Source organism: Carassius gibelio, chromosome A17 (genome assembly GCF_023724105.1).
Source record: "Carassius gibelio isolate Cgi1373 ecotype wild population from Czech Republic chromosome A17, carGib1.2-hapl.c, whole genome shotgun sequence".
Classification (NCBI taxonomy): domain Eukaryota; kingdom Metazoa; phylum Chordata; class Actinopteri; order Cypriniformes; family Cyprinidae; genus Carassius; species Carassius gibelio.
In genome coordinates this window covers 24,931,266-24,955,738 of record NC_068387.1, presented here as the reverse complement: position 1 = coordinate 24,955,738, position 24,473 = coordinate 24,931,266, and the positions used below count along the sequence as shown (strand labels likewise).

At 35.0% G+C, this 24,473-nt stretch overlaps 2 protein-coding genes across 2 annotated transcripts; both read left to right on the top strand.

The window, feature by feature from the left end:
* The first annotated feature begins 122 nt into the window (after positions 1 to 122).
* Positions 123 to 11,068, top strand: LOC127933486 (zinc finger protein 513). The gene is made up of 4 exons (XM_052530516.1): positions 123 to 774; positions 4,099 to 4,227; positions 5,454 to 6,170; positions 6,851 to 11,068. The coding sequence occupies exons 1-4, from the start codon at positions 735 to 737 to the stop codon at positions 7,612 to 7,614; spliced, it is 1,650 nt and encodes a 549-aa protein (XP_052386476.1). The 5' UTR covers positions 123 to 734; the 3' UTR covers positions 7,615 to 11,068.
* A 10,301-nt stretch (positions 11,069 to 21,369) lies between these two features.
* Positions 21,370 to 23,209, top strand: LOC128031811 (phospholipase A and acyltransferase 3). The gene is made up of 4 exons (XM_052620260.1): positions 21,370 to 21,581; positions 21,657 to 21,786; positions 22,301 to 22,554; positions 22,661 to 23,209. The coding sequence occupies exons 1-4, from the start codon at positions 21,573 to 21,575 to the stop codon at positions 22,724 to 22,726; spliced, it is 459 nt and encodes a 152-aa protein (XP_052476220.1). The 5' UTR covers positions 21,370 to 21,572; the 3' UTR covers positions 22,727 to 23,209.
* Positions 23,210 to 24,473: the final 1,264 nt, after the last annotated feature.

Below are 24,473 nucleotides of genomic sequence, written 5' to 3'. Positions count from 1 at the left end.
TTGTTAATTCTTATAGATACAGTGTAGAGAGATTAGAGCGCTGCAGTACTCTGACTGTCCAGTAGGGGCCACGCTTTCCCGGTTTCACGCTGAACTCTTTCAATCACTTCCTGTGCTGCACATTCCCATCACAACAACTCCAACAGTAATGAAACTTGCATACTTTCACTTCTTCAACACATGGAGACACTTCACAGGGATAAAAATCCACCTGGAAAAATAATTCTTCAGGGAGAGACGCTCCATGGATTAACTTATATGCTGGATGTCCAGAGGTTATAAACACTGGACTTTTATTGCACCTTTCCTTTTTGGGCTAGCTATTAATGCTAGTTAGCCTTCGACTTATAACACAAATTATATCCAAGATATCTTCATTATTTTATCGATGTGGATCAATAACAGACTCGAGACGCCAGTGTCGCAATGTAAACTTCATATAATTGCATTTGACAGCGTTTCGTCTATGAATTATTTATGAAGTTAAATATTAGCTCACGCTAACTGAAAATAACGGGAGTTTCAGTTGTTTGGATGTTTGGGCATTATGATTTTTGGAGATACACGGTGTTAAACATGTTTAATTCGGGGTTTATGGGTGGTTTGAGGAACTCTTTGTTCGGGAGAGGAAGAGGAAAATGAGGAAGAGGAAGATGATGGTGACGAAGATCAGCTCAACAGGGAACTGCTGACCATAAACAAACACATTCAGAAACAAGGCAAAAAACTAAAACATGCCTAGAAGAAAACAGTCGAACCCACAGCCTGTCAAATGTAAGTCTGGGTTTCTATCTCACCTGAATTTCAATTTAATTCAACTCCTGATTATCTTGTTTTATCCTTAAAGTCAGTTATTAACCTGTCACTCAAATTCTCGAACACAGACTTGAAAGTGCGTGAGCCAAATCTACATTTGTATAATTCATGACTGAAAACATTTTGTTACATGATTTTGATGTACCGTTTTCATGCAATTTAATGCAATGTTTGGTTTTAGAATGGGTTTCAAGAGATTTTAAGTTTTCAAGTGATATATCATTTCTGATGATTTCGAAAGTGTAATGGAGAAAAAGCCAACAAAGACAACTTTTTATTTTCTTTTTTTTGACAAAGGTCAGAACTCCTGTTATGATGTAGGTTCTTGATGTGCACTCTTGCCATAAATTAATCTATTACTTTTCCTACATAATTTTTTAACAAAAAAAGATTAGTAAAATATCTATTTGGGAGTCTTAGACCTTTCCAACGATATATAGTCTGTCATGATTAGATTAGGATTTAATTGTAATATAGTGAAGTAAATGTAGGCGGCCCTTTGAGCGTCCGGGTGGCAGTTAACAGGTTAATAAGAGTATAAAAATGGCATGTTGATGCCCACATTCAGTCTGTCTCTAGTTATTTGATGAGCTCGTTCAGACATTTCTGGCTTTTTTTAGCTCCTCTTGAGTTCCTACAGCTTGATCTTATTTTCGTACCGTTGAGAATCAGCAGCGTATGTTTAATATTCAGAAAACTCTCCGATCCAGAGCCTGTCAAATGTAGGTTTTGCAGATCTCCTGATTTCTCTCTCTCTCTCTCTCTGTGGTTGTACTTGGTTTGACAGTGTCCTCTGATTTTATGTTGCAATAAAACTCCTCATGAATTTCATAATTCCACTGTTGAAATACGTGTTCAGTAAATGGCTTAATATGAAGTTTGATGTAATATCAGTATATTTCAGAGACTAGTCATCTTTCACATGACTGCTTAGGAAAAAACCTTATTTTAGTTATGAATAGTCAAAATTATTTTATTAATAATAACTACTTAAAATATGATTTCTCTATGTGTGTGTGTAGATAAATATATACATATTTGAGACTATATTATTTATTTGGCCAATTATGACATTAGTCATTAGTTTGATTTTACATTGTTGGAAGCATTATTATTACTACTACTACTACTACTACTACTACTAATAATAAATACTATTTTTAATGTTAGTAAAAACAAAGTGTGGTAACTCTGTACATTAGATGTCTTGAACTACTTATGTTAAAATAATTATATATAATATATATAGTGCTGTCAAAGGATTAATCATGATTAATCTAATCCGAAATAAAAGTTTTTGTTTACATATATATATGTATATGTGTATATGTGTATATGTGTATATGTGTGTGTGTGTGTGTGTGTGTGTGTGTAATGTTTATATTTATTATGCATATATATTGTGTATTTAATGTGTATGTGTATTTAAAATATACATAATAAATGCACACAGTACAAACCCATATATTTTGTAAACAAAAACGTTTATCTTGGATGCAATTAATCGCGATTAATCGTTTGACAACACTAATAATATAATTATAATATTAAATATAATAATAAATAATTTATAAAAAATGTATAACAAATAATTGTTTGTCTGTCTGTGTGTGTATTTCTCTCCGTTTATAGTAGATATATTTTATTGTTAAGTTACATGTCCTTTATGAATTATTATTATAATTTATTTATTTTTTCCACTGTATTTTCACTCCATAAACTTGTGTTTTGTGGTGCTTAATTGTTGAAATAATCTCCGCGTCCATTTCTGTCCAAATTACTATTGCAGTTCATGTGGTTTTTGTCGAACTAACACAAGTCTAAACTTTCCTTTAGTCTGAAAACAGCTCTTTTTAGTTCCTCTAGAGCAGGGTTTTATTCCAACCCTGCTCAACACACACACACCATGAAGTTTTCAAATAAGCCTGAAGGACTTGATTAGTTGGATCAGGTGTGTTAAAGTTTGACCCCCCGGCTCTAGAGCTTTTATAGTAGATTTATAGGAACTAGTTTGAGTAAATGATTGTTTCCAAAGCCCTTGTTTAATGTGGAGTTACTTGTCTTTAAGAATCAGCTCAGTGAACACACGTCGGCTTTCCTCTCTTCTGTCGACATTCGTTCCTCACTGCGTTTCCTCAGGACAGACCCCTGTTCCTGCCGCGGGACCCTTCTCTGACGTCTCTCCACTGTTCCTTCCTCCTTCATTCATTCGTGTCATATTTGTTTCCTCATTCCTGAGCTGTAGTGCTGATAACCATCAGTCGTATCAGTCTCTCAAACCTATTTACTGGATATGACTGAGAATCATTACCAGATAAGCTGCATCTACAGTGGCATGCGAAAGTTTGGGCACCCCTTGGAGAATCTGTGAAAATGTGAATCATTTTGACAAAATAAGAGAGATCATACTAAATGCTTGTTATATTTTATTTAGTACTGTCCTGAGTAAGATATTGTACATAAAAGATGTTTACATTTAGTCCACAAGATTGAAATTATTAAAATAACCCCACCGTGTTCTGTTACCTGATGATCCAGGACTGTCTTTCTGTTTTGTGATGGTTGTGCATGAGTCCCTTGTTTGATCTGAACAGTTAAACTGAGAACTGTTCTTCAGAAAAATCCTCCATGTTCTGCAGATTCTTCAGTTTTCTAGCTTCTTTCGCATATTTGAGCCATTTCCAGCAGTGACTGTATGATTTTGAGACACATCTTTTCACACTGAGGACATTTGAGGGACTCAAACACAACAATGGGGTTATTTTAATAATTTCAGCTATTTTTTTTGTCTTGTGGACTAAATGTAAACATCTTTTATGTACAATATCTTACTCAGGACAGTACTAAATAAAAAATAACATGCATTTAGTATAATATCTTATTTTGTTAAAATTATTCACATTTTCACAGATTCTGCAAGGGGTGCCCAAACTTTTGCATGCCACTGTACATCTATACAATTCATTAAAATGTTAAGATATAGTGATATGGTGATATCAAGTAGAACAGGGAAACTTATACATCGCTGCTGTTTGATTAACATTTTACATAACATTTACTCAGTTTGCATGAGTTTACAAAATCCACTAAAACCTTCCATACTTCAGTCAAGAATACTGTCTAAATATGAAAATCATGTTGTTAAATGGATGGATTAATCATTTTAATAGGCTCTTAAAAAGGATGAGCCTCTTGTTTTATAATAAAACATTATTTGATATTATTCCTGTTATTGTAAGTGATATTATTATAGACCGTGGTGTCGTGTTTGTTTGTTTGCAGTGGGAGCTGAAGATGGGCCGGCAGTCGGCAATCAGGAAAACCTGGTCCTGGAGAGTGACTTCCTCCTCGGACAGGAGCTGGGCTTTGGAGAGAACGACTACAGGATCGTGGGTTTTGAGAGGGACTCGGGTCAGTGATATGGAAGATCAATTACTTTAAGTCAGCTATTAAGTCTAAATGTAAAAATAATATTTAGACTAGTTATAAAATGTATAGATAATGATAATAGGCTTAAAAAATTGGATGAAACACTTTCTAAGCTGTTGTAGAATAACTTTACTAATTAAACTTTGTGAAAGCCTTGTTTTATAGTCGTAATAATAATAATCATCATTATTCTTAATATTATTATAATTATTCTTAATAATAATAATTATTATTATTATTAAAAAATATTATAATAATAAGCATAATTATATAATTAATATACTATAATACTAAAATAATCTGGTGTAGGAAAGCTAATACTAAAACACTTTCCTTATGAAACTTTTGTTGAAGCCTTGTTTTATTTAAATAATTATTATAATAATGATGACAGTAATAAAAGTTATTATTAATAATATTAATATAACAAATATATTATAATATTGTATAACTAGTGATAATAATAGTAATAGCTAGTTATAACATTTTTTATTATTAACAATGGTAATACAAATAATAATGATTTATTATTAATAATAATAATGATAGTAAAAGTAATATATAATATTATATTGTAATATTATATAAAAAAGATATGATGAGTAATAAAAGTTATTATTAATAATATTAATATGACAAAAATATTATAATATTGTATACCTAGTGATAATAATAATAATAGTAATAGCTAGTTATAAAATTATTATTTTATTATTATTATTATTATTAGCAATGCCAATACAAATACTAATTACCATTTATTATTAATAATAATAACTACATTAAAACTAATATTATATAAAAATGCTAATAATACTAATACCAGTATTTTTGTTGTTGTATAATATTAATATAATATTTTCATTTTAATATTTGTAATTATTATTGTGGATTTTATTTGTTAAACCTTTCTATTGCTCTTGCCGTAGACCCCAAAACCAGCTTAAGGCCTTGAATCACAGTGATTGTGTGATAAATAAATTAGGTTTGTGGCTTTTAGTCATGTCAGGTCATCTGTAGAAGCGTACTGCTGTTTGACAAAGCTTATGTTTAGCATTTATAGTAGTTATCTTCTGGGAGAACAGACTAGACGTTTTGATGAACCTAATTTAGTTTTTGCATCTTTGATATGTTTTGCCTGAACTTCCTATGTAAATGAAAAGGGTTTTCAGTACTGCATAACAGAGCGTGCTGTGATCTCCTGATAGACTCGGTCACAGCTGACATGGGAATGCCGGTGTACGGCTTCAGTGATGAGGACTGTTCCAGCTACAACCGTCTCGGCATGGAGAGCGACTTCGAGGACCCTCGAGACACGGAGAGCGAGCGGGAGGAGATGGGACCAGACGCTGCGTTCGCTCCGTACCTCTCGTGCAGACAGTGCGGTCAACTGCTGGGCGACCCCTTGAGCGGCGCGCTGGACCTCGCCGGCCTCTACTGCCTCCAGTGTGGAGCTGAGGGTGGAGACTCAGACCGACAGGACCGTCCGCTAGAGGAGGCCCACCCCACAGACACCACACAGGGGAAGGCAAACCGAGGTAGATCCACGTCTGATGGAAGCTCTAGTAAAACGTACTCCTGCAAACTGTGCACCTTCAGCTCGCGTTACTCCAATCACTTGAAGCGGCACATGAAAACACACAACGGCGAGAAGCCGTACCGCTGCCAGCAGTGCACATACGCCTCCGCTCAGCTGGTCAACCTGCAGCGGCATGAGCGCACGCACACCGGCGAGAAGCCGTACAAATGTGAGTTCTGCACATTCGCCTGCAACTCTCTGGGAAACCTGAAGAGGCACCGGCGCATGCACACGCAGGAGAAAGACCTCAACTGCAACCAGTGCGACTTCTGCACCAACAACAGCCACTCCTTAAAGAAACACATGATGAGCCACAAGAAGGACACATCGACTGCCTTAACGGAAGGTAATTATTTAATCCACTTCATCATGCCATATTTGAACCAATGAATCTGTGTAAGCGAATTTGTAAAGGGAAATAAAATGGACTGAAAATTGCATCGCAACAGTTTCGGAAGTGAAAATTGCAATCACAATTCTCTACATTTTTCTAAATATCCCCCCAAATTTGAATTTTAGTCCCAGCTTATTTAATGCTTTTACTGTCCTATCAAAGAAAAAGCGTGCATGCCAAAAATACTTATAGAAATCAATTATAAAAAAAGTTGTTGTTTTTTTACGATCCAGTCAATCCCTGAAGTATAAAAAAGTACACACCTAATTTTATTTTCTCATTGGATATTCTGTTTCACTCACAAACGTGTCATATATTACAGAAGTAAAATTGATTATGCCATTTCTCTTTCACAGGTGAGTTCTTTTATTTGACTTTTATTTGACTTTTTGATCATTAGCACTAAACAGGAATACAGATTCTGAGGAAACATTTCTTCTAGTCTTTTTTTCTTGCTGTTGCATATTTCCATATATATTATTCTTGCATATCATACTTTGCACTTTATGCACTTTGTGATGCAAACCAAAAGAGGAAGTGAAGCGTGAAGTAAAGGGAAGTAGAAACTCATGGCTTCCTAAAAGTGGATTCGCTGTAAAGAGGAAGCTTGTTTTTGTTCCTTTGTCTTTCAGAGTCTGTGGTGTCTGACCTGACTCTGCACATCAGCAGCGACCCCGACTTCCTCCAAAGCTACGACACCCTACAAACGGACCGCCATCCTCCCGCCCTGCTGCACGCCGAGGGTTTGGCCAAAGAGTCGGACCCTCTTCCCGAGCTGCTATTCCCCTTCACGTGCCGTGTGTGCGGCGCGGTGCTGGAGGACGAGGAGGGTGCCACGGCGCAGATCTGCAGCAAATGCACACTAGACATGCTGTCCAAAAGCTCCCCGAGCAGCCCGGAGAAAGGCGACAAGCTGTACTCATGCACATCATGTCCATTCGTCACTCAGTACCCCAATCATCTCGCCCGCCACATGAAGACTCACAGCGGCGAGAAGCCCTACAAGTGTCCACAGTGCAATTACGCCTCCGCCCACTTCGACAACCTCAAGCGGCACCACCGCGTGCACACGGGCGAGAAGCCCTACAAATGCCGCGTGTGCGACTACGCTTGCGGAAACCTGGCGAATCTCAAGCGGCACGAGCGCATCCACTCGGGCTCCAAGCCCTTCCAGTGCAGCGTGTGCAGCTACAGCTGTAACCAGAGCATGAACCTGAAGCGCCACATGCTGCGGCACACCGGCGAGAAGCCCTTCAAGTGCCAGGAGTGCGGCTACACCACGGGCCACTGGGACAATTACAAACGCCACCAGAAGAAGCACGGCCTCTCCGCCGAAAGCTGGCTCAAGATGCAGCTGCCGGAGAAAGAGGAAGAGGACGAGGAAGGAGAAATGTAGTGGAAGCTCTCTATGATGTCTAACTCGAGTTGCCTTATTATTATTTTCATCATCGACAGAGGAATCCATACTGTACAGTGTGTCGCGACAGGGCCGGTGTGCTGTGTTTTTTTTTTTTTTTTTTTGCCTGTTTTTTCTTCACTCGATTGGATTTTGTAATTTGGCTAACCGTTTACAGCAGACGATTTCAATCCGAGAATCACAGGTTTGCAAGTTACGATCAATGTCTTGAACTGAAAGAGAGAAAAATGTATGCACCACTGGGTGAATCTCGCAAAAAATGGCCAGGCTATATATATTATTTCACCAAAAAAAAATTATTTATTTATGTTTATTTGGACCATTTTTTGCATTGTAAATATATACAATATTTTTTTTATTACTTTTTTTTTTTTTTTTTTTTTTTTAGAAATGTTTCATATGACATTAACAGAATTTTCTTATCTGTTTTCTTTTTAATTTTTTTATTTTTCAAAAAAATAAATCACCCCAAAAAAGGAACAGCTAATCTCAGCAAAAATACATATTTTGTATCTAAAATTTTTTTAAATTAATTTGTAAAATCTTATTTTTGTAGTTACTGTATTACTGTAAAATAAATATTTTTTATTTAAATCAGCATCAATTTAAAGGGAGCACAAGAAATACAATTTTTTATTTTTTTTTGTAAACAATGCAAAAAAAAAAACTTATAACCTCTTCATGTATTTGATTAGTTTTTTTTTTTTTTTTTTTTTTTTTTTTTTTTTTTTGAGGTGAATTATGTTCCTGACGTGTTTTGTGAGATTCCCCTCTCTGCTGTCATGGATTCTCATTGAATTGCTGAATGAGAGAACTGCAGTAACACCGGCCCTGTTCCAGGTCGATGCAGCAGCTCTAGTTGTGTTTTACTCTGTTTCGTGAGGGATTTGATGACACTGAAGACGTCTGGCTGCTACTGTATGTTCACTTATGCACAATGACAGTGATGTTGCCTTGTCTCGGGGAGGTGCTGCTCCTCCTTCCTTCATTTACTGTATCTGAATTTCCTTGTGCCACTGCAAAATGCTGCACTGATCGGGGTCCTGTCCATCCCCAGTACACTTGAGGTCTATCCAGGGCATTAGAGGGACACGTATGAGTGAGTCTCACGAAAACCGTTCAGAAATGCTAGCATTATGCTTACCCCACAAAATGATTATTAAATAAGAGATGTTTTGCATGAAGAATATGAGGGTGATTTTTACATATTTTTTGCATTGCGGCTTTATTGCGCATCTATATAATTAAATTTCTGTAATGCTAAAAAGTGGAAAAAAGTCAATTGTTCAGTTTTTGTGGAAGTATACCGTATGTTGTACTATCCATTTGTTTTCTTTACTATATTAAAGTAAAACATTTTTTTATTATTGCATTATGACGTAAATCACATTGATTGCCTTGAAAATGTCACAATGCAAAAAAAGTTGTAATGGTCCTAAAATAGGCCTAATTTTCTATATGCATCTGTTTTTCTTTTATTTTTGGTGTAAAAATGACCCAGATATGTTTTCATGAGATTCACAATTGTGTGTGTGTGTGTGTGTGTGTGTGTGTGTGTTTTGTTGGACTTTAAAATATTTCCTTCAGTTTTATTTTGATTAAAGTGTGATGCCTACTGTGAAATTTTCTCTTAGGAAAACTAATCATGAAAACGTGTGAACATTTCATTTTCTCACACATTTAGTGGGAAAGATCCTGTTTTGTTTCCTCACCCCCACTTTAGTTGTGCAGTTCATGAGGAAGAAAGTGAGGACCACATGCTCATATTCTCTTTATAATGAACAGATCACATTCAAAACAAACATTTAAACCTTTTGTACACAAGTCACTTTGATGCGTATTGGATATTAAATGAATATTTCACTTAAAATAAACATTGACTGAAGAGTTACTCGTCCTCAGGTCATCCCAGATGTAATGAGTTTGTTTCTTCATCAGATTTGGAGAAATCTAGCATTAATCTGAAGTGAATGGGTGCCGTCAGAATGAGAGTCCAAACAGCTGATAAAAATAACACAATAATCCACACCACTCCAGTCCATTATTTAGCATATTGTGAAGCCAAAAGCTACATGTTTGTAAGAAACAAATCCACCAAGACGTTTTGACTTCAAACTCGTTTCGGTTTAAATGATCAAGTCCTCTATTCATAATAATGCTTTCTCCAGTGAAAAAGTCGTGTCACCTGAATCAGGAGAGAAATCTGCATAGAAGAAAATCCGTTTACATACCAAAAGCCGGTCTAAACAAATACGTTAGTGGATTTTGATGTGACAGGACAAATGCATGGCAACACATTCTCACTCCCAACTCAACACACATTGACTCTTGGTCAGGACCCTGTAGAGTCGCTTTTTGACGTTTGGGCTCCTCGGTTACTTTAATTAAGAAACCTATGGTGTCAGTATGCAGATGCGAAAGGCATTGGGAATTTTACACTGTGTCTACCTGTCTATATCTTTTTGAGCATGTTACACTGATGTGCAGTCAGTTTACAAATTCAAAAGTTTCCGCTAGAAGGAGTGTTACATCACCTTTGGTTGTGAAATGCCATTGGCTCTTGTGACCGATTGCATCATGATAACGTTCAGGAGTATATTTTTGAATACGATTTTTCAGCGATTAAAACCTTATGGTTTACTTCATATAAAGATATTCGTATAAAGATATCGCACGTCTTCAGAAGACTTGGAATGCAATGCCACTTGTTTTTGATACTTTTATACTGCTTTTTTTTGTTCAGAAGTGTATGGGGCTGGGGTAAGGTGCTCCAGTAAAGAATGTCTATGAAAATATCAATTTAAATAAAATGCATCTTGATCTGACGCAATAAGGGAAACAACTGAAAGTCACTTTGATGAGTATCGGATACTAAAAGAATAGTTCACCTAAAATCAACATTTTCTGAAGAGTTTCTGGAGAGGTTTTATCAGCTGTTTGGACTCTCATTCTGACGGCACCCATTCACTGCAGAGCATCCATTGGCTGAGCAACTGATGAAGAAACAAACTCCTCTACATCTTGGATGGCCTGTGGGAGAATAAACTTTCAGTAAATCTTGTTTTTCGACTGAACTATTGCTTTATAGGTCCTCCACTTTCGTCTGTTTCCACTCTGTTACAGAACTGACACAGTCACTCTGAAATACACCGCAAGAGTTCAGTGCAATCAGGGAATGAATGAATGCATTAGATGCACAACACTGAATCCAATGATATTTGGCTTGCCATATGGTGTAATATGATTATTTATGTACTGTATTTTTGTGGGTTTCTTTAGCTTTCTGATATTTGTACACAAATTGTAGATCTGAAGAAGTGGCCTTTGGTTTCATAATAAAGATGTTTTTAAACTTGTATCAAAGCAGCTACATTGAGACATTTGTAACTGATGAAACGATTGGAATTCAGAAGAATAAATATTCTATACAGCATTTAATTACAGTGCGTGAATTTCTTTAGACAAGCAGCTCTAAGAATGCTGATATATGTTTGTTTCAGTCGACCGAGAATTCTGCTTTACCTTGTTTTCTGGTTTCCATTTGTGAAGAAAAACGTCTCCAGGATTGCTTGTCATGTTGTGCCAGTTACACAATTATATAATTTGCTATCTGAGGCTAAATTAATTTCATCATATGTTAAGACTTCATTATTCTTCCAAAATAATAAATCAGCACTTTTACAGTTAACATTATAATCTAAAGGTTGCTATATTCAATATATATAGTAATAGTAATAAAGTATTTGAAAGCACTGTATTTTTAATGTAAATTAAATAATGCCTTTTAAATAAATGTTAGTTATAGATACGGTATGGCAACTAAAATTCACACATATACAGAAATAATATAAAAAAGAAAAAAAATATTTTAATTCCTTAATTTTTAATCAATAAATGTGCAATTGTTACAATACAGCAAAGTGGAAAACAGTACTGAGATGAAGACAACAACGTTAGAAAACATAATTACATAAAGAAAAAAGTTAACTGTTTTACCATTTCTTTCCTGTAGAGAGCAGAACTGAGCTTTTCCAGAGAGAGACTTCACAGAATAACAGACCACTGCACATATTTTATCAGTGATATTGAATATATGATGAATAATGCACAACAACAGGGTTTTGTAAAAAAAAAAAAAAAAAAATTATATAAAAAAACTAATAATAATTTGTGGTCCAGGTAACATATCAGTAATATGATGAGTACAAATGGATACGACTCCACTTGTTTTTTCCTCTCCTGAGAATGATGTGTTTGTGTTGCTGGCTGAAGTCACGGCGCAGTAGCTGGTTGAAAGGGACCAAACCTCTCTCAAACACCTGACTTGGTTCCGTTTTACCAGCAACTAAGACGTGTTTCTGAGGACAGACGGTTTTCAGCTTTATGTTTATAGAGGTGAGAGGCATCAGTTTTCCTCAGTGTCATTCACACTTCAGCATCTGATTAATCACAGATCAAACTTTTGTTCTGCAGTTACAATCATCTCATCTACGATTCAGGAAGCAGAAGACAATCTTCCTTCTGGACAATAACACTGAGTCCATGGATGTGCCGGTATGTCCTGACTCTGTGTCCGTCCAGAATTAGCTCTCCTCCACCTGTCCAGTTATTTATAAGAGTAAACATTCGTGATGCAGCAGCTGTCGTGTGACTCGGACGCTTCAGTGTTCATGTCATCATGAGGAGCTCAGCTTGATAAATCACCCTGTGCTCACCAGTGACCTGTGCTTGACTTTCACACAACCTTTACAGAATAATCAAACACCATTTATATTTATATGACTTTGTAAACCACAGATCCTTTTAAAAATGCTCCGAATTCTTGGAAAATGTCTTTATCTTTGTTGCATATGTTTCACCATTGTCCAACTTTTTTTGTTTGTTTGTTTAAAAAATGGTTTTAAGCTCTATATAATAAACTAATATGATATATCAATAAATTAAAAAAAAAAATTAATAGCACAATATTTAAAGTTTAACTGTTTTGCTATATATATATATATATATATATATATATATATATATATATATATATATTATGAGAATTAAATAATATATTATTATATTTTACACATTTTAAATAATCTTTAATTAACTATCATTTGTATTTCTTCATATTTTGTATAATTTCTACAATTAAAATGACAAAATATATTGAAAAGTTTTCATTTTTATATAAAAAAATAGCTTAATACAGATTATAGAATAAACACTGGTTATAGAAATCAATAACCCCTTTATACAATTTTAAGTTATATATATATATATATATATATATATATATATATATATATATATATATATATATATATATATACAAACACACACACACACACACAATTAATAAATAGATAATACAATACATTTACAAAATAAATTTGTATAGTTTATAAATTTATAAATGTAACATGTAATATATATATATATATATATATATATATATATATATATATATATATATAACAAATAAGTTAATTAACTCATAAAGATGGATCATAATGTTCCCTGGGTTCTGTACACATGATTTAAGTCAGTGTTGCAGTGATAAGGAGATGGTGATGAAGAAGTCTCTCTGAAACCACACACTTCCTTACATTCCATAGATTGATTCTGTATATGGGGATATAAGGAAGTATGTCGTCTCAAAGAGCAACAGCCGGATCGGTTAAACACACCATATATCATACTCACATAATTCACATACTACAGTGCAGCATAGATCCCATATGATATATATCATATATATCATACTCACATAATACACATAATACAGTGCAGCATAGATCCCATATGATATATATCATATCCCATATTATATATATCATATATATCATACTCACATAATACACATGATACAGTGCAGCAGATCCCATATGACACAATAAGACTTTTTCTATAAACATTTTTTTTTGTTCATCTTGGGAAAGTTGTCAATCACGCTTTCCCTCCACTAGCAGATTTTAAACAGCCCCGCGGTGGAACAAATTAACATTTAAAAGTACAAACATTCCATTTAATATGACATCATAAAAACGGAATGCTTAGTAATTCTAAATTTTTTTTAAAGTTGTGATGGTGCTAAATGCTGTTTAAAAGAACTTTAAACAGTTTAAGAAGAAAAAATTATGCTAAATGATTTTTTAAAAATCATTTTAGATGGAGTTTAGCATGTCATGTCTCAGGACGTGTCAACTTACCCTGTCAGTTACCCTGTCACTTACCCAAACCAGGCTATTGTCTAGAATTTTTTATACAGCCTTTATAAAATGTATAGTATTTTCTTTCTGAAATACACTTGATTGAACAAGCAAAACCCCCGGAACTGAATGAAGTATAAAAGAAGGAGCCAGAAAGCCCTGCAATCCAACAGCACTGACACATCAGACCGTTTCAGCTCAGGCTTCACACATTACTTGCCCGTCGCTTGACGTCCAGTTCATCAGACGGAACAAATACAGCTCCGGCGCGCTCTCCCATGCGTATCCTCGTCCTTTGCCATCTCCTGGATTGTGTCCAGACCTGGCTTGATTTCCCGGCCTTTTCTATGTTTTGCCCTCCCCCTTGTTGGCGGCCTTCCACCTGTCGATGTCTTTTAGAGGCCTGGGTCTCTCCTGGACCTCCTGTTGGCAGGCCTCAGTGCTCTGACAGACCAGAGCCTGTGAAATCACACCTCTCAGCTGTTCTCACTGCACTCCGGTCATCCAATCTCAATGGCTTCTTCAAAACAGGAGGGGATTCTGGGGGGCAGGGTGGGCCAAAAGACAACTGCCACCCCGCTTTTATTGGGACAGCATGACAGAAAATGTTTTCTGGGGCACAGCTGACAAAGAATGTTTTCCGTGTGTATGCAGAAATTTATATCAGTGATGTTTATGCTTTTGGAGTTTTTCTTTTGGAGAATTGCTTTCAGGATTTTACATGGAAGCTTATTTCCACCCTTATTTATTTGTATTATTTTTCTTTTTTTAATAAATAAAAAATAAATTGCTCAAAATTCAGACTTTTTTCTAGCAATTCTAAATTTATATTTTAGGATCTAATTTAAAAAAATGTGTGAAATATAAAATTGCAAATTACAATTTATAAATTTGAAATAGAAATTCAGAATTGTGAGATCTCACAAAATGTTACTTGCAATTTTATATATATATATATATATATATATATTTTGCTGTCCTAGTATTCCAAATCATATTCCTATGTCCTCCAACTCCCATATATATACATATATATGCAAAAAAAAAAAAAACAGTATAAGGACTTTTATTTCATTTTGTCACAAGTATAAACATAAAATGAGTAGAAAAAATATATAAATAAAAAATATGACTATAATAATAAAATAAAAATAATATATGCAAGACTAAATGTTTAGTGGTTAATTAATGGTAATGGTAAATGCTAAATTACTTACAGATAGTAAACTATTAATGAAAAATGTCAGGTCAGACATTAACTTCTACTTAACATCGGAAAAATGATCAGCTGGTAAGAATATTGTTCAACCCCGCCTTTATCCCAAACCTGCAATCTGATTGGCTGATAGGAATGTTGTCAACCAACAAGGATGTTAATCGAGGAACATTTTCTTGGTGATCATAAGAATAGCAGGACACTCAAATGCACAGATGTGAGATGCCTTCAACTCTTTCTGTGTGACTGTGATCACATGTATAACACACACACGGAAACAGCAGAGCTCCGGGGAATGTGAACCTGCTCCTCATAATGCCTAAGGTCAACACCTGTGTGCTAAAATCAGCTGCAGTGGAGAGAGATGGATTCAGAGCGAAAGACTTACACTGAAATTCAACTCGCAGTCTATTTCAGTTGCACACAGATGCTGGAAATAGACTCGGCAGCTTTCAGATTACTGTCCATGAATTTATAGTGGATGCAGGTCCACTCTTGGAAATCTGATTATTCATTATAGTGCCTAATTATTGATTATTGTTAATTAATAATAATTTTAAAAAGATTGTAGATTAGTTAAGTCCCTTAAGATGATGCCCCTTTAATATCATGTATTCTTTAATGCATTGAAAATCACATTGCATGGAAAAGCATTTGTACAACATGATGCTGAGTGTCTTCATTTCATGTGGAGTTAATACAAGCTTTTTATCAATCATTTCTATGTCAGACCACCATGAACTACCAAATTACCCTTTTATACGAAGCCGGATTGATTTAAACCCATCATGAGGACTTGAGAGGACCGGCTAATGTCTTCCTCACATGTTGGTTTTGAATCATTAGTGTTTGAGCCGTTAAAGCAGAGTAAGAGGCCAGTGTTAGCGTCCAGCTGCCGGCCTGTGGTTGATACAGCTGTTCCATACGAGCAGACGCCTGAAAGACCTGCCTTTGTGTACACTTCTACCAGCGAGGTCAAAGGTAGCGTAATCAACGCTTCAGAAACAGGTGTGGGTCGTGACGGGACACGGCATGTGCTGCTGCCGCCTCAACCTCAGCCATTTACCACAGTCAAAAACAGGCTTTGTTTGCAGTGGATCAGCTCAACAGTGATAATGACTTTGAGTTAGATCGACCTTAAAGCAATAGAGCTTTTGGTAATATATCTGAAATTAAATGATTTCATGCATGGAATAAGAATATGTCAGTCGCAACAGAGTCATCCTCTGCTCTTAAAGGGACAGTTCACCCATAAATACCCATATACACACACAAACACACACACACACAAAAAAAATATATTTATTTTTTTATTCATTAAAAAAACAAGGCGCAAAATCAAGCAGTCAGCATGATGTTCTAATGAACATGTTTCATGGAAGAATATATTATTATTATTATTAAATTTTATTTTATTAAACTTTTGATTGACTGCCATGGCATAAAAATGTAACATTTATATTTTTTAGCTCACAATTAAAAATTTGAATTTTTTTATTTTTCATTGTGGGGCCGAAATAAGCTTCCATAATTTTTACCAAGTCATTTTTACTGAAAATTATACATTCAGTCATACCATTATGGTCAAGTTTATTCATACAGGTAAATTAAGTAAATAATTTGTGGAAAAGTCTAATTAAATTAGACTGATGTGAATTATGATTTTCCTTTGGCTTGCTTAGATTGGGGAATAATTGCACAGACACTATTGAAAGAGAGCTGACCTGGATGATGACATCACTGAATCATCAATGAACTGACTTTAGCAGGAAAGATGACTTATTGTTATTGTTTTCTTGCATTATTGACAAACTATTGTAACTATGTAACACTGTAAAGCTGCTTTGACACAATCAGTGTTGTATAAAGCGCTATACAAATAAAGGTGACTTGACTTATGACATCGATAACTATAACATTTATGTTGGTCTGACCTAATAAAACTGAGAGTTGATCTTCAGTGGAAAATTCATTTAAAAAAAGAAAACTGAAGTGAGTTGATCCCAGTGTTGACTTTTTACAGTAAAGTTGGAACCAATGTTATTTTAGTTTTACTGTGATACTATGATAGTTTTGATTAATATCAAGATTCTTTTTCATTAAAATTTATGTTAACGTTTTTGTAATTTTTAAAAATGTTTTAGTCTTTTTTTATTATTGTCTAATGTTTAGTAATTGTAATCCTGTTTAACTTTTAGTTATATTAGAACATCAAGTTAAAGTCTGCATGAACCAGAAGTTGTGACCGACTTTACTTACGTATTGTAACGCACTTCCGAGGGAAAAGAGAAAAACAGAGGGCGTGGCTTGTTTTTTTTTCTACTGTGAACTGATTTGATGTAGTAAAGTAGGCTTTACTCACAGTTGAAGGGGCGTGTTTAAGGATCTTATGCTCAAGCTGACGTCATCAGAGAAGATCCGTCATTTCAGATGGATGGTGCATTTTCAGATGTGGATTAAAGATTATGTAGGAAAAAAATGTTGTGGATTGACTTGACTTGCATAGATAAATTGTTCTCCACAAAAACAGCAGTGTGCACTAACAAAATAAATATAGTACATTTTTATTTCATCTGTATTTAAAAAAAATAATAGCTCGCTAAAATATTTTTGCAATTAAACAAATATTTTTGTTGTCATTATTATTTGAAGTAAAATATTTAGTTATTTTTATTTATTTAAAAATGTGTTTTATTTATGGTTTTAATTAACTATAATAACCCAAAAATGTTGAGACTGGTTGTAATCTTATTACATTTAAATGTGTGACATTGTTGTCAAAAGTAAATAACTTTGCTTAGAGCAAAACCAGGGAACCCCTGCTCCAGACTAAAGCTTCTGATGAGTCCAGACGCTCCTCAGAGGCAGATGAAGCAGCAGCTGGTGAAGTGCTGCACATGCTCAATGCAGCAGGTGGTGTGGACTTTTCCTCCTCCTCCAGAAGTGTCACCTCTCTCCAAGGCCGGCATATTCAGCTGGGATACAATTAGGCCCTGTCTCTAATCCTTTGAGTTCCTGGGAGAATGAGAGGGAAAGGCATGTGCTCTTAGCACATTATCCGAATGTCAGACGTGCCGAGCGAGTCTGACCGTGGCTCTCAGCCGCTGCTGCTTCCTTCGGCTTTTCATGACAATTGTGTTCTCATTTGTTCAGGGAGCTTCATTCTGCAGGACTTTCGATTGTTTAAGGATTCCTGTGAAGGACAGACATATTAGAAGGGTCAGTCATGTGCTACGGTACTAAAAAAAAAAAGATTATTTATTGATACTATATTGAAAAAGTGAGAATGTCAACTTCTTCAGCTAAGTTTATTGTCATATTTTTAACCATCTTTTGAAATGCTATCAAACTGATTTGTGTAATTTGATCAAAAGGGATTCATTTTTTTCTTTAGTTTTTTTGTGGCGAGATTTTAATAAATCTCTCAAAAATGTAAACAATAGCCAGGTGTTACAGTATATAAAGATTCACAGAATTCAATACTTTTGTTTTTTAATCATTTTACCGTCACTCCCCCAGAATTCAATACTCTTTGATGTTTTTCCTCCAAAATGATGCCACTTCCTGGAGGATGATGTCATTAAAGATTAAAGGAACACTCCACCGTTTTTTGAAACAGGGCTTATTCACATTATTTCCTGCATTTAGATAGGTGGGCAAATGCATTTTTGTGTCAGTGCATGCATTGTTTTAGTTTGACTGGGTCGGCGTTAGCTTAGCTTAGCACAATGAATGGAATCCTTTGTTGCCAGGTAGCATGGCCTGAGTAAAAGTGATCAAAAAAATAAAAAAAACCCCACCTAATTACTTCTTGTGACCTGCGAGTTCACAGCGAGTACAAATAGCGATCCAGATTAACACTGGGCAGATATTGACTTGCGACTGTATTATGGGGAAGCACAGGCGAAGCACTGTGTGATATCTCTGCGCTGAAGTAGCAGTGCTTCGCCTAAGCAGCAGTGCTTCACCTGTGCTTCCCCATAATATAGTCCCAAGTCAATATCTGCCTAGGAAATCGCCCAGTGTTAATCTGGATCGCTATTTGTACTCGCTGTGAATACGCAGGCCACAAGAAGTAATTAGGTGGGTTTTTTTTTTATGTTTTGATCACTTTTACTCAGGCCATGCTAGCTGGCAACAAAGGATTCCATTCATTGTGCTAAGCTAAGCTAACGCCGACCCAGTCAAACTAAAACAATGCATGCACTGACACAAAAATGCATTTGCCCACCTATCTAAATGCAGGAAATAATGTGAATAAGCCCCATTTCAAAAAACGGTGGAGTGTTCCTTTAAGGAAATTTACAAAAGTCTAACAAAAGGATGGAAGGAAGGTGATATTAAAGATACTGGAACTATAAATTGAGTTCAAACTCACAAAAAGTTTGTTCCTTTCTGTTACAGAAATGGTTTAAATGTTTCTGTTATAGAAAGGGGAAATATGAAGAAACACCTGCAGTTTATTTTAATATTGTCTGTATTTCATGTAGAAAAATTTATAAAAATTCACCTAAGAAATATGATTGCCTTTGAGTTTTTATGCATCATGCATTAAGACACAAGATGAAGGCATGCACATTTTTTGTATAGGAGCAAAAACTAAAACCATAAACACATTTTCATTATTTGAAATAAAAAACTTTTTTTACTGATTTATTTCAACTAACTGCCAAAAGAGACATTTATTATTTCCCTTTAGTTAAGATGTACTAAAATAATAAACAAACTGCAATAAAAAAAAATAAAAACTACATGTATTTTAAACACAATTACAATGACAAAAAAAACATTTATGGAATTTATGGAAAAATCCAGTTTATTTGAATCACATTTAATATTGAAGAGTGTAATGATGGGCCTCTGGAGGAACCAAACGATATCTGGAGTAGTACGTAAGTATGTTTGCCATTCTGAAAATAGCCATTGTTTCCAAACACGTTTCCTATTAGGATCTGCCTGTCATACTGTGAGAGACAGAACTATGAAAGTGTCTTTCAGAGCACGTATGCTGTGGACGGGTAAATCCCGCAGACAGAACTTTCTCTCATCACATCTGATCTCTGCTATGTCACTGACAGCTGCCACCATTAAACACACCAGTATCTCTTCACCCAATCTTCAGCTGAGCTCCTCACATGCTGTCTTCCTCTTCTCTGATCTGTCTGAGCATCAGTTTTGACCTCTACTGCACAGCTGAAACAAATGAGCCTAAAACCAGAAAGTTTTCGGTACTTATAATAAAAAATACATATTATTTATTAATATACTAAAATAAAAAAATTATATATATATATATATATATATATATATATATATATTTCTTAATTGAAAATGTAAAAATAAACAGAAATTACATATATACACACACACATAAAGTACATTTATAGGTATAAAGTAATAAAAAAGTAAATTATTTCAGCTTTTAGATTTTTAAATTTTCAATTCATTTAAAATTGTAAAAAAATAACTAAAACTGAAATAAAAATGAAAAAAAAAACAGATTAGTATTTTTTAATACTTTCAAAACTACAAAATTACTAAACTTAAAAAAAGAAAAATATGAAAATAAAAAATATTAATGAAATATATTTACAGCATCACTGTTATTGCAGACATCTCTGAACGAGAAGTTACTTCTCTCATTAGTGCTGTTTTCTAGCATCATTATCACTAGTGCAAATAATAATTGTGATAATGGAGTACTGATCTAAATTACTCAAAAAATATTATCAGCATGAATGATACTTTTTTATGGAAACCTCAAGCTGTTGTGAAAACCACCCTGAACACTCGATATATTACACAAAGCAGCTCAACATACCATATCCGCATAACCAATCATTTCTTTAGAAATCTGCTTCAGTAATTTGCTATTTGATGATAGTTTCATGGTAACTTGTTACAGGGTTTGATCTTACAACATTTTGGTTTCTTTAACCATGAGACGACACCACATGAAAAGTTTGAAGATCCAGCACCATGAGCATCAGGCATTTATCAGCTATTTACATTCTGGATTTATTTGCTTAAAGTTGATGAGCAGATGTTTCCTGATAAAAAGGGAAGTTATTTAATTCTCTCTTGAGAACCGGTTGCATCGATAAACCTGAGAAGTCTCTTTCTAAACTTATTGACATAATATAATTAAAAAGCAATGCAGTTCCAGTTGCAATCGATTAAATTCCAATTGCTAATTAAGACATTCACATATTAATATCCAGCATCACACATTCACAGAGAGCAATAATAAAGGCCTTTATTTGAATGTGTTCTCTGGAGGCACTGAAGGATAGTTCCTGGGTGTGTGTTTTTAGAGATGATCATACTTTGTCACACTATCGCACAACTAACCTGATCTCACACTGTTCTTGTTTCTGATAATCTAATTGCGTTCTCCCATAAATCTGCCCGTTGACATTTGTGATATCAGATGTGATTAATGCTTCAGTACTCTTTAATGAAGCACTCACTGTACGTCTTCAGCATTCTTTACAGTAAAGGCATCGATAGCACAGTGGACATCAATGGGACTGGTAAGCACTTCTGATGTGATAATGCTTTTAAATCTATTTTCATGATATCTTTTGAACAGTTTTGTTTTCTTTCAGCGTAACTCTCATCCGAAGCTGTACCCCGGAGACATACTTGAGTTTCCTGGCAACAGTTACTTTTCTCATTTTGGCGTTTACTATGGAGAAAGAGACGGAGTTCCTTATGTGGCCCATTTGACCATCAGAGGTGAGTTTGTATGATCTTTTAAAAGAATGGTTTGTTCAAAAAATGAACCAAATTTGATTCACCTACAGGCCATCTAAGATGTAGATGAGTTAGTTTTTTATCAGAACTTTTTGAGGAATGTAGCATTGCATTACTGTCTCACCAAAGGATGCTCTGCAGTGAATGGGTGCCGTCAGAATGAGAGTCCAAACATCTGATAAAAACATTGCAATAATCCACAAGTAATCCATAATTGGATAAAATGATGGATTTGTTTGTTAGAAACACGCATCTTTTCACTTCACAAGACATTAAACTGATGGGCTCGAGTGCTGTGGATTATTGTGATGTTTTTATCATCTGTTTAGACTCTCATTCTGACGGCACCCATTCACTGCAGAGGATCCACTTGTGAGCAAGTGATGCAATGCTACATTTCTCCAAATCTGATGAAGAAACAAACTCATCTACATCTTAGATGACATGAGCCAGCAAATTAAATCTTATTACTGTCCTCATAACATCTCTTTTCTAGATTCAGACACCAAACTCCTCCTTTACGGCCGAGCTATGAACGCCTCTGTAAAGCTAGACCCGCTTGACGTAGTCGGGAAGAAATACAAGGTAAGAAACTACTTGGATGACAAACATCCACCAAGAGATTTCTACGTTCTCATCAAGCCGGAGATCGATGAAATCATACTGAAACCCATCACCTTTGACATCCTGTTCAACAACAGCGAACATCAGGCCACAATGTTACGATACGGGGTTAAAAAGTCAGAGCAGGTAGGACAATTTGTACATAAAATATGCTTTTTTTTTGCATATTGCAATTTTGCAAAACACTGATAGTCAAGAACATTTTAGTAACTTTTCTGAAAACTGTTTCCAGATTGAAAAAATCTATTCCAAGATAGTACCCACCTGGAAAGATTTATTTGAGAAGAAAACGATTTGAGCCACATCTTCTGCATGAAGACGCAACACTTCAAGATCATACAAAGCTATTTTCTTTTTCTTTTACAAATTTGGTGTTAAATACAATCTTAACAAAAGTCTAGCTACATCATTTTTCTTTTCCTGAATATTTTACATTTTCAATATGTCTATGTGTCCAGAGAGTTATAGTTTGCTTTGGACTTAGAATAAAGAACAATTAAAAGTCAACCAGTTTATCTACATTAACTAACAAAATGTCTCTTTCACAAAAAGTGACTTTATTATTTTTTTTTTACGTTTTGTGGTTGGAGGGGAAAATATGCTATCTTGTGTGTTTCTGAATCATTGCTGATATATAGAATTGAGGAAATTAATTGTCTCTGGACCTTTCGATTCATGTAAATTTGATATTTAAATCTGCAGATTTTCATGTGCCATGTTTCACTGCTAACTAACAATTTGTAAAAATCGGAAAGTGTTTATTAAAATGACTTCACCCAAACTTATGAGTCATTTTTGATCAATGCATTATAAAAAAATATATTTTTATATATTTATTTCTTTTATATATATCAAAGTTAAGACTCTGCCACACCCCCCTAAAACAGTTCGTTATAACATGCCCCAACATGTCTACATCACAATGTGGGAAGATTTGCATAACGCTGCCTAAATGTTCACGCAAAGAAAGGAGGTGTAACTTTGATTCTCGCTGTAGTATATGTTTCCTTGTGAAAGCGAAACTCCTTTGTTTGACCTTCCAAAAGAGGACGATATCTGCTTCGTCATGTCTAGAGCTGATCCGATCCTTTGCCACTGGTGATTCAAATGTCGAGTTTTGAGCAGTGTAGAGTAGAGCTTGTTGTTTGTAGTTTCTCCAGACATGGTTTTATGTTTTATGCAGCGCAATATGCAACTCAACGCGTAAAAATACAGTATAAGTCATTATAATCAGTAATTATTTCCCCACTGGATGCAACAAATGTCTAGTTTATAATGGGTTTTATTGTTTTTGTCTTGTCATGCCGGTTAAGGCGAGTAACATTTCTGTCACACGCTTGAGGTAATCAGCCAATCACAATGCACTGGATAGCTGGCCAATCAGAGCACACCTCGCTTTCCAGAACAATGAACTTTGTAAAAATCGATGCATCTCAGAAAGTTAAGGCATAGAGGAGCAACAAACCGCAAACCGCATAGACACATTGCGTTACAGCAAATACACAACATAATGTTTGTTTTTTAGCAACGTCATATGACCCCTTTAAATATTTGAGAATATTTTGAATATTTATTAAGCTCAATTTGACACCAGTAGATGGTGTATTATCATCATGAGAAAAACTGAAATCAACAAAAAGAACAGAAGAGTATTTACCCTACTGTGTTTGGATGATCTTAGTGTTCACTGTGGCATAACAGAAAGGACGGAGGTGTAGGTGTGAGAGGGACATTTCCCTAAAAGGAGGGAATTATTATTTACAAATAAGACATATTTCATAAAGATAAAAACGTAAGATTTTGAAATTATGATGTGGTTCTTGGATTTGAGCTGGTTGCACCGAAAACAGTTGACGATCGATGACGTGTGGATCAGCCTCAACAGATCACACTTCAAACATTAATCTGTTCATGCAAATTCATTTAAAACAACGAGACATCCCGACGACAGTCTTTATACCCTGGTTATGTCATGCCGAACCTTGTGACAGCTGGTCAGTGTTGCGTTAACTAGCTACTGCATGTGCATACAAAAATCTCACTGC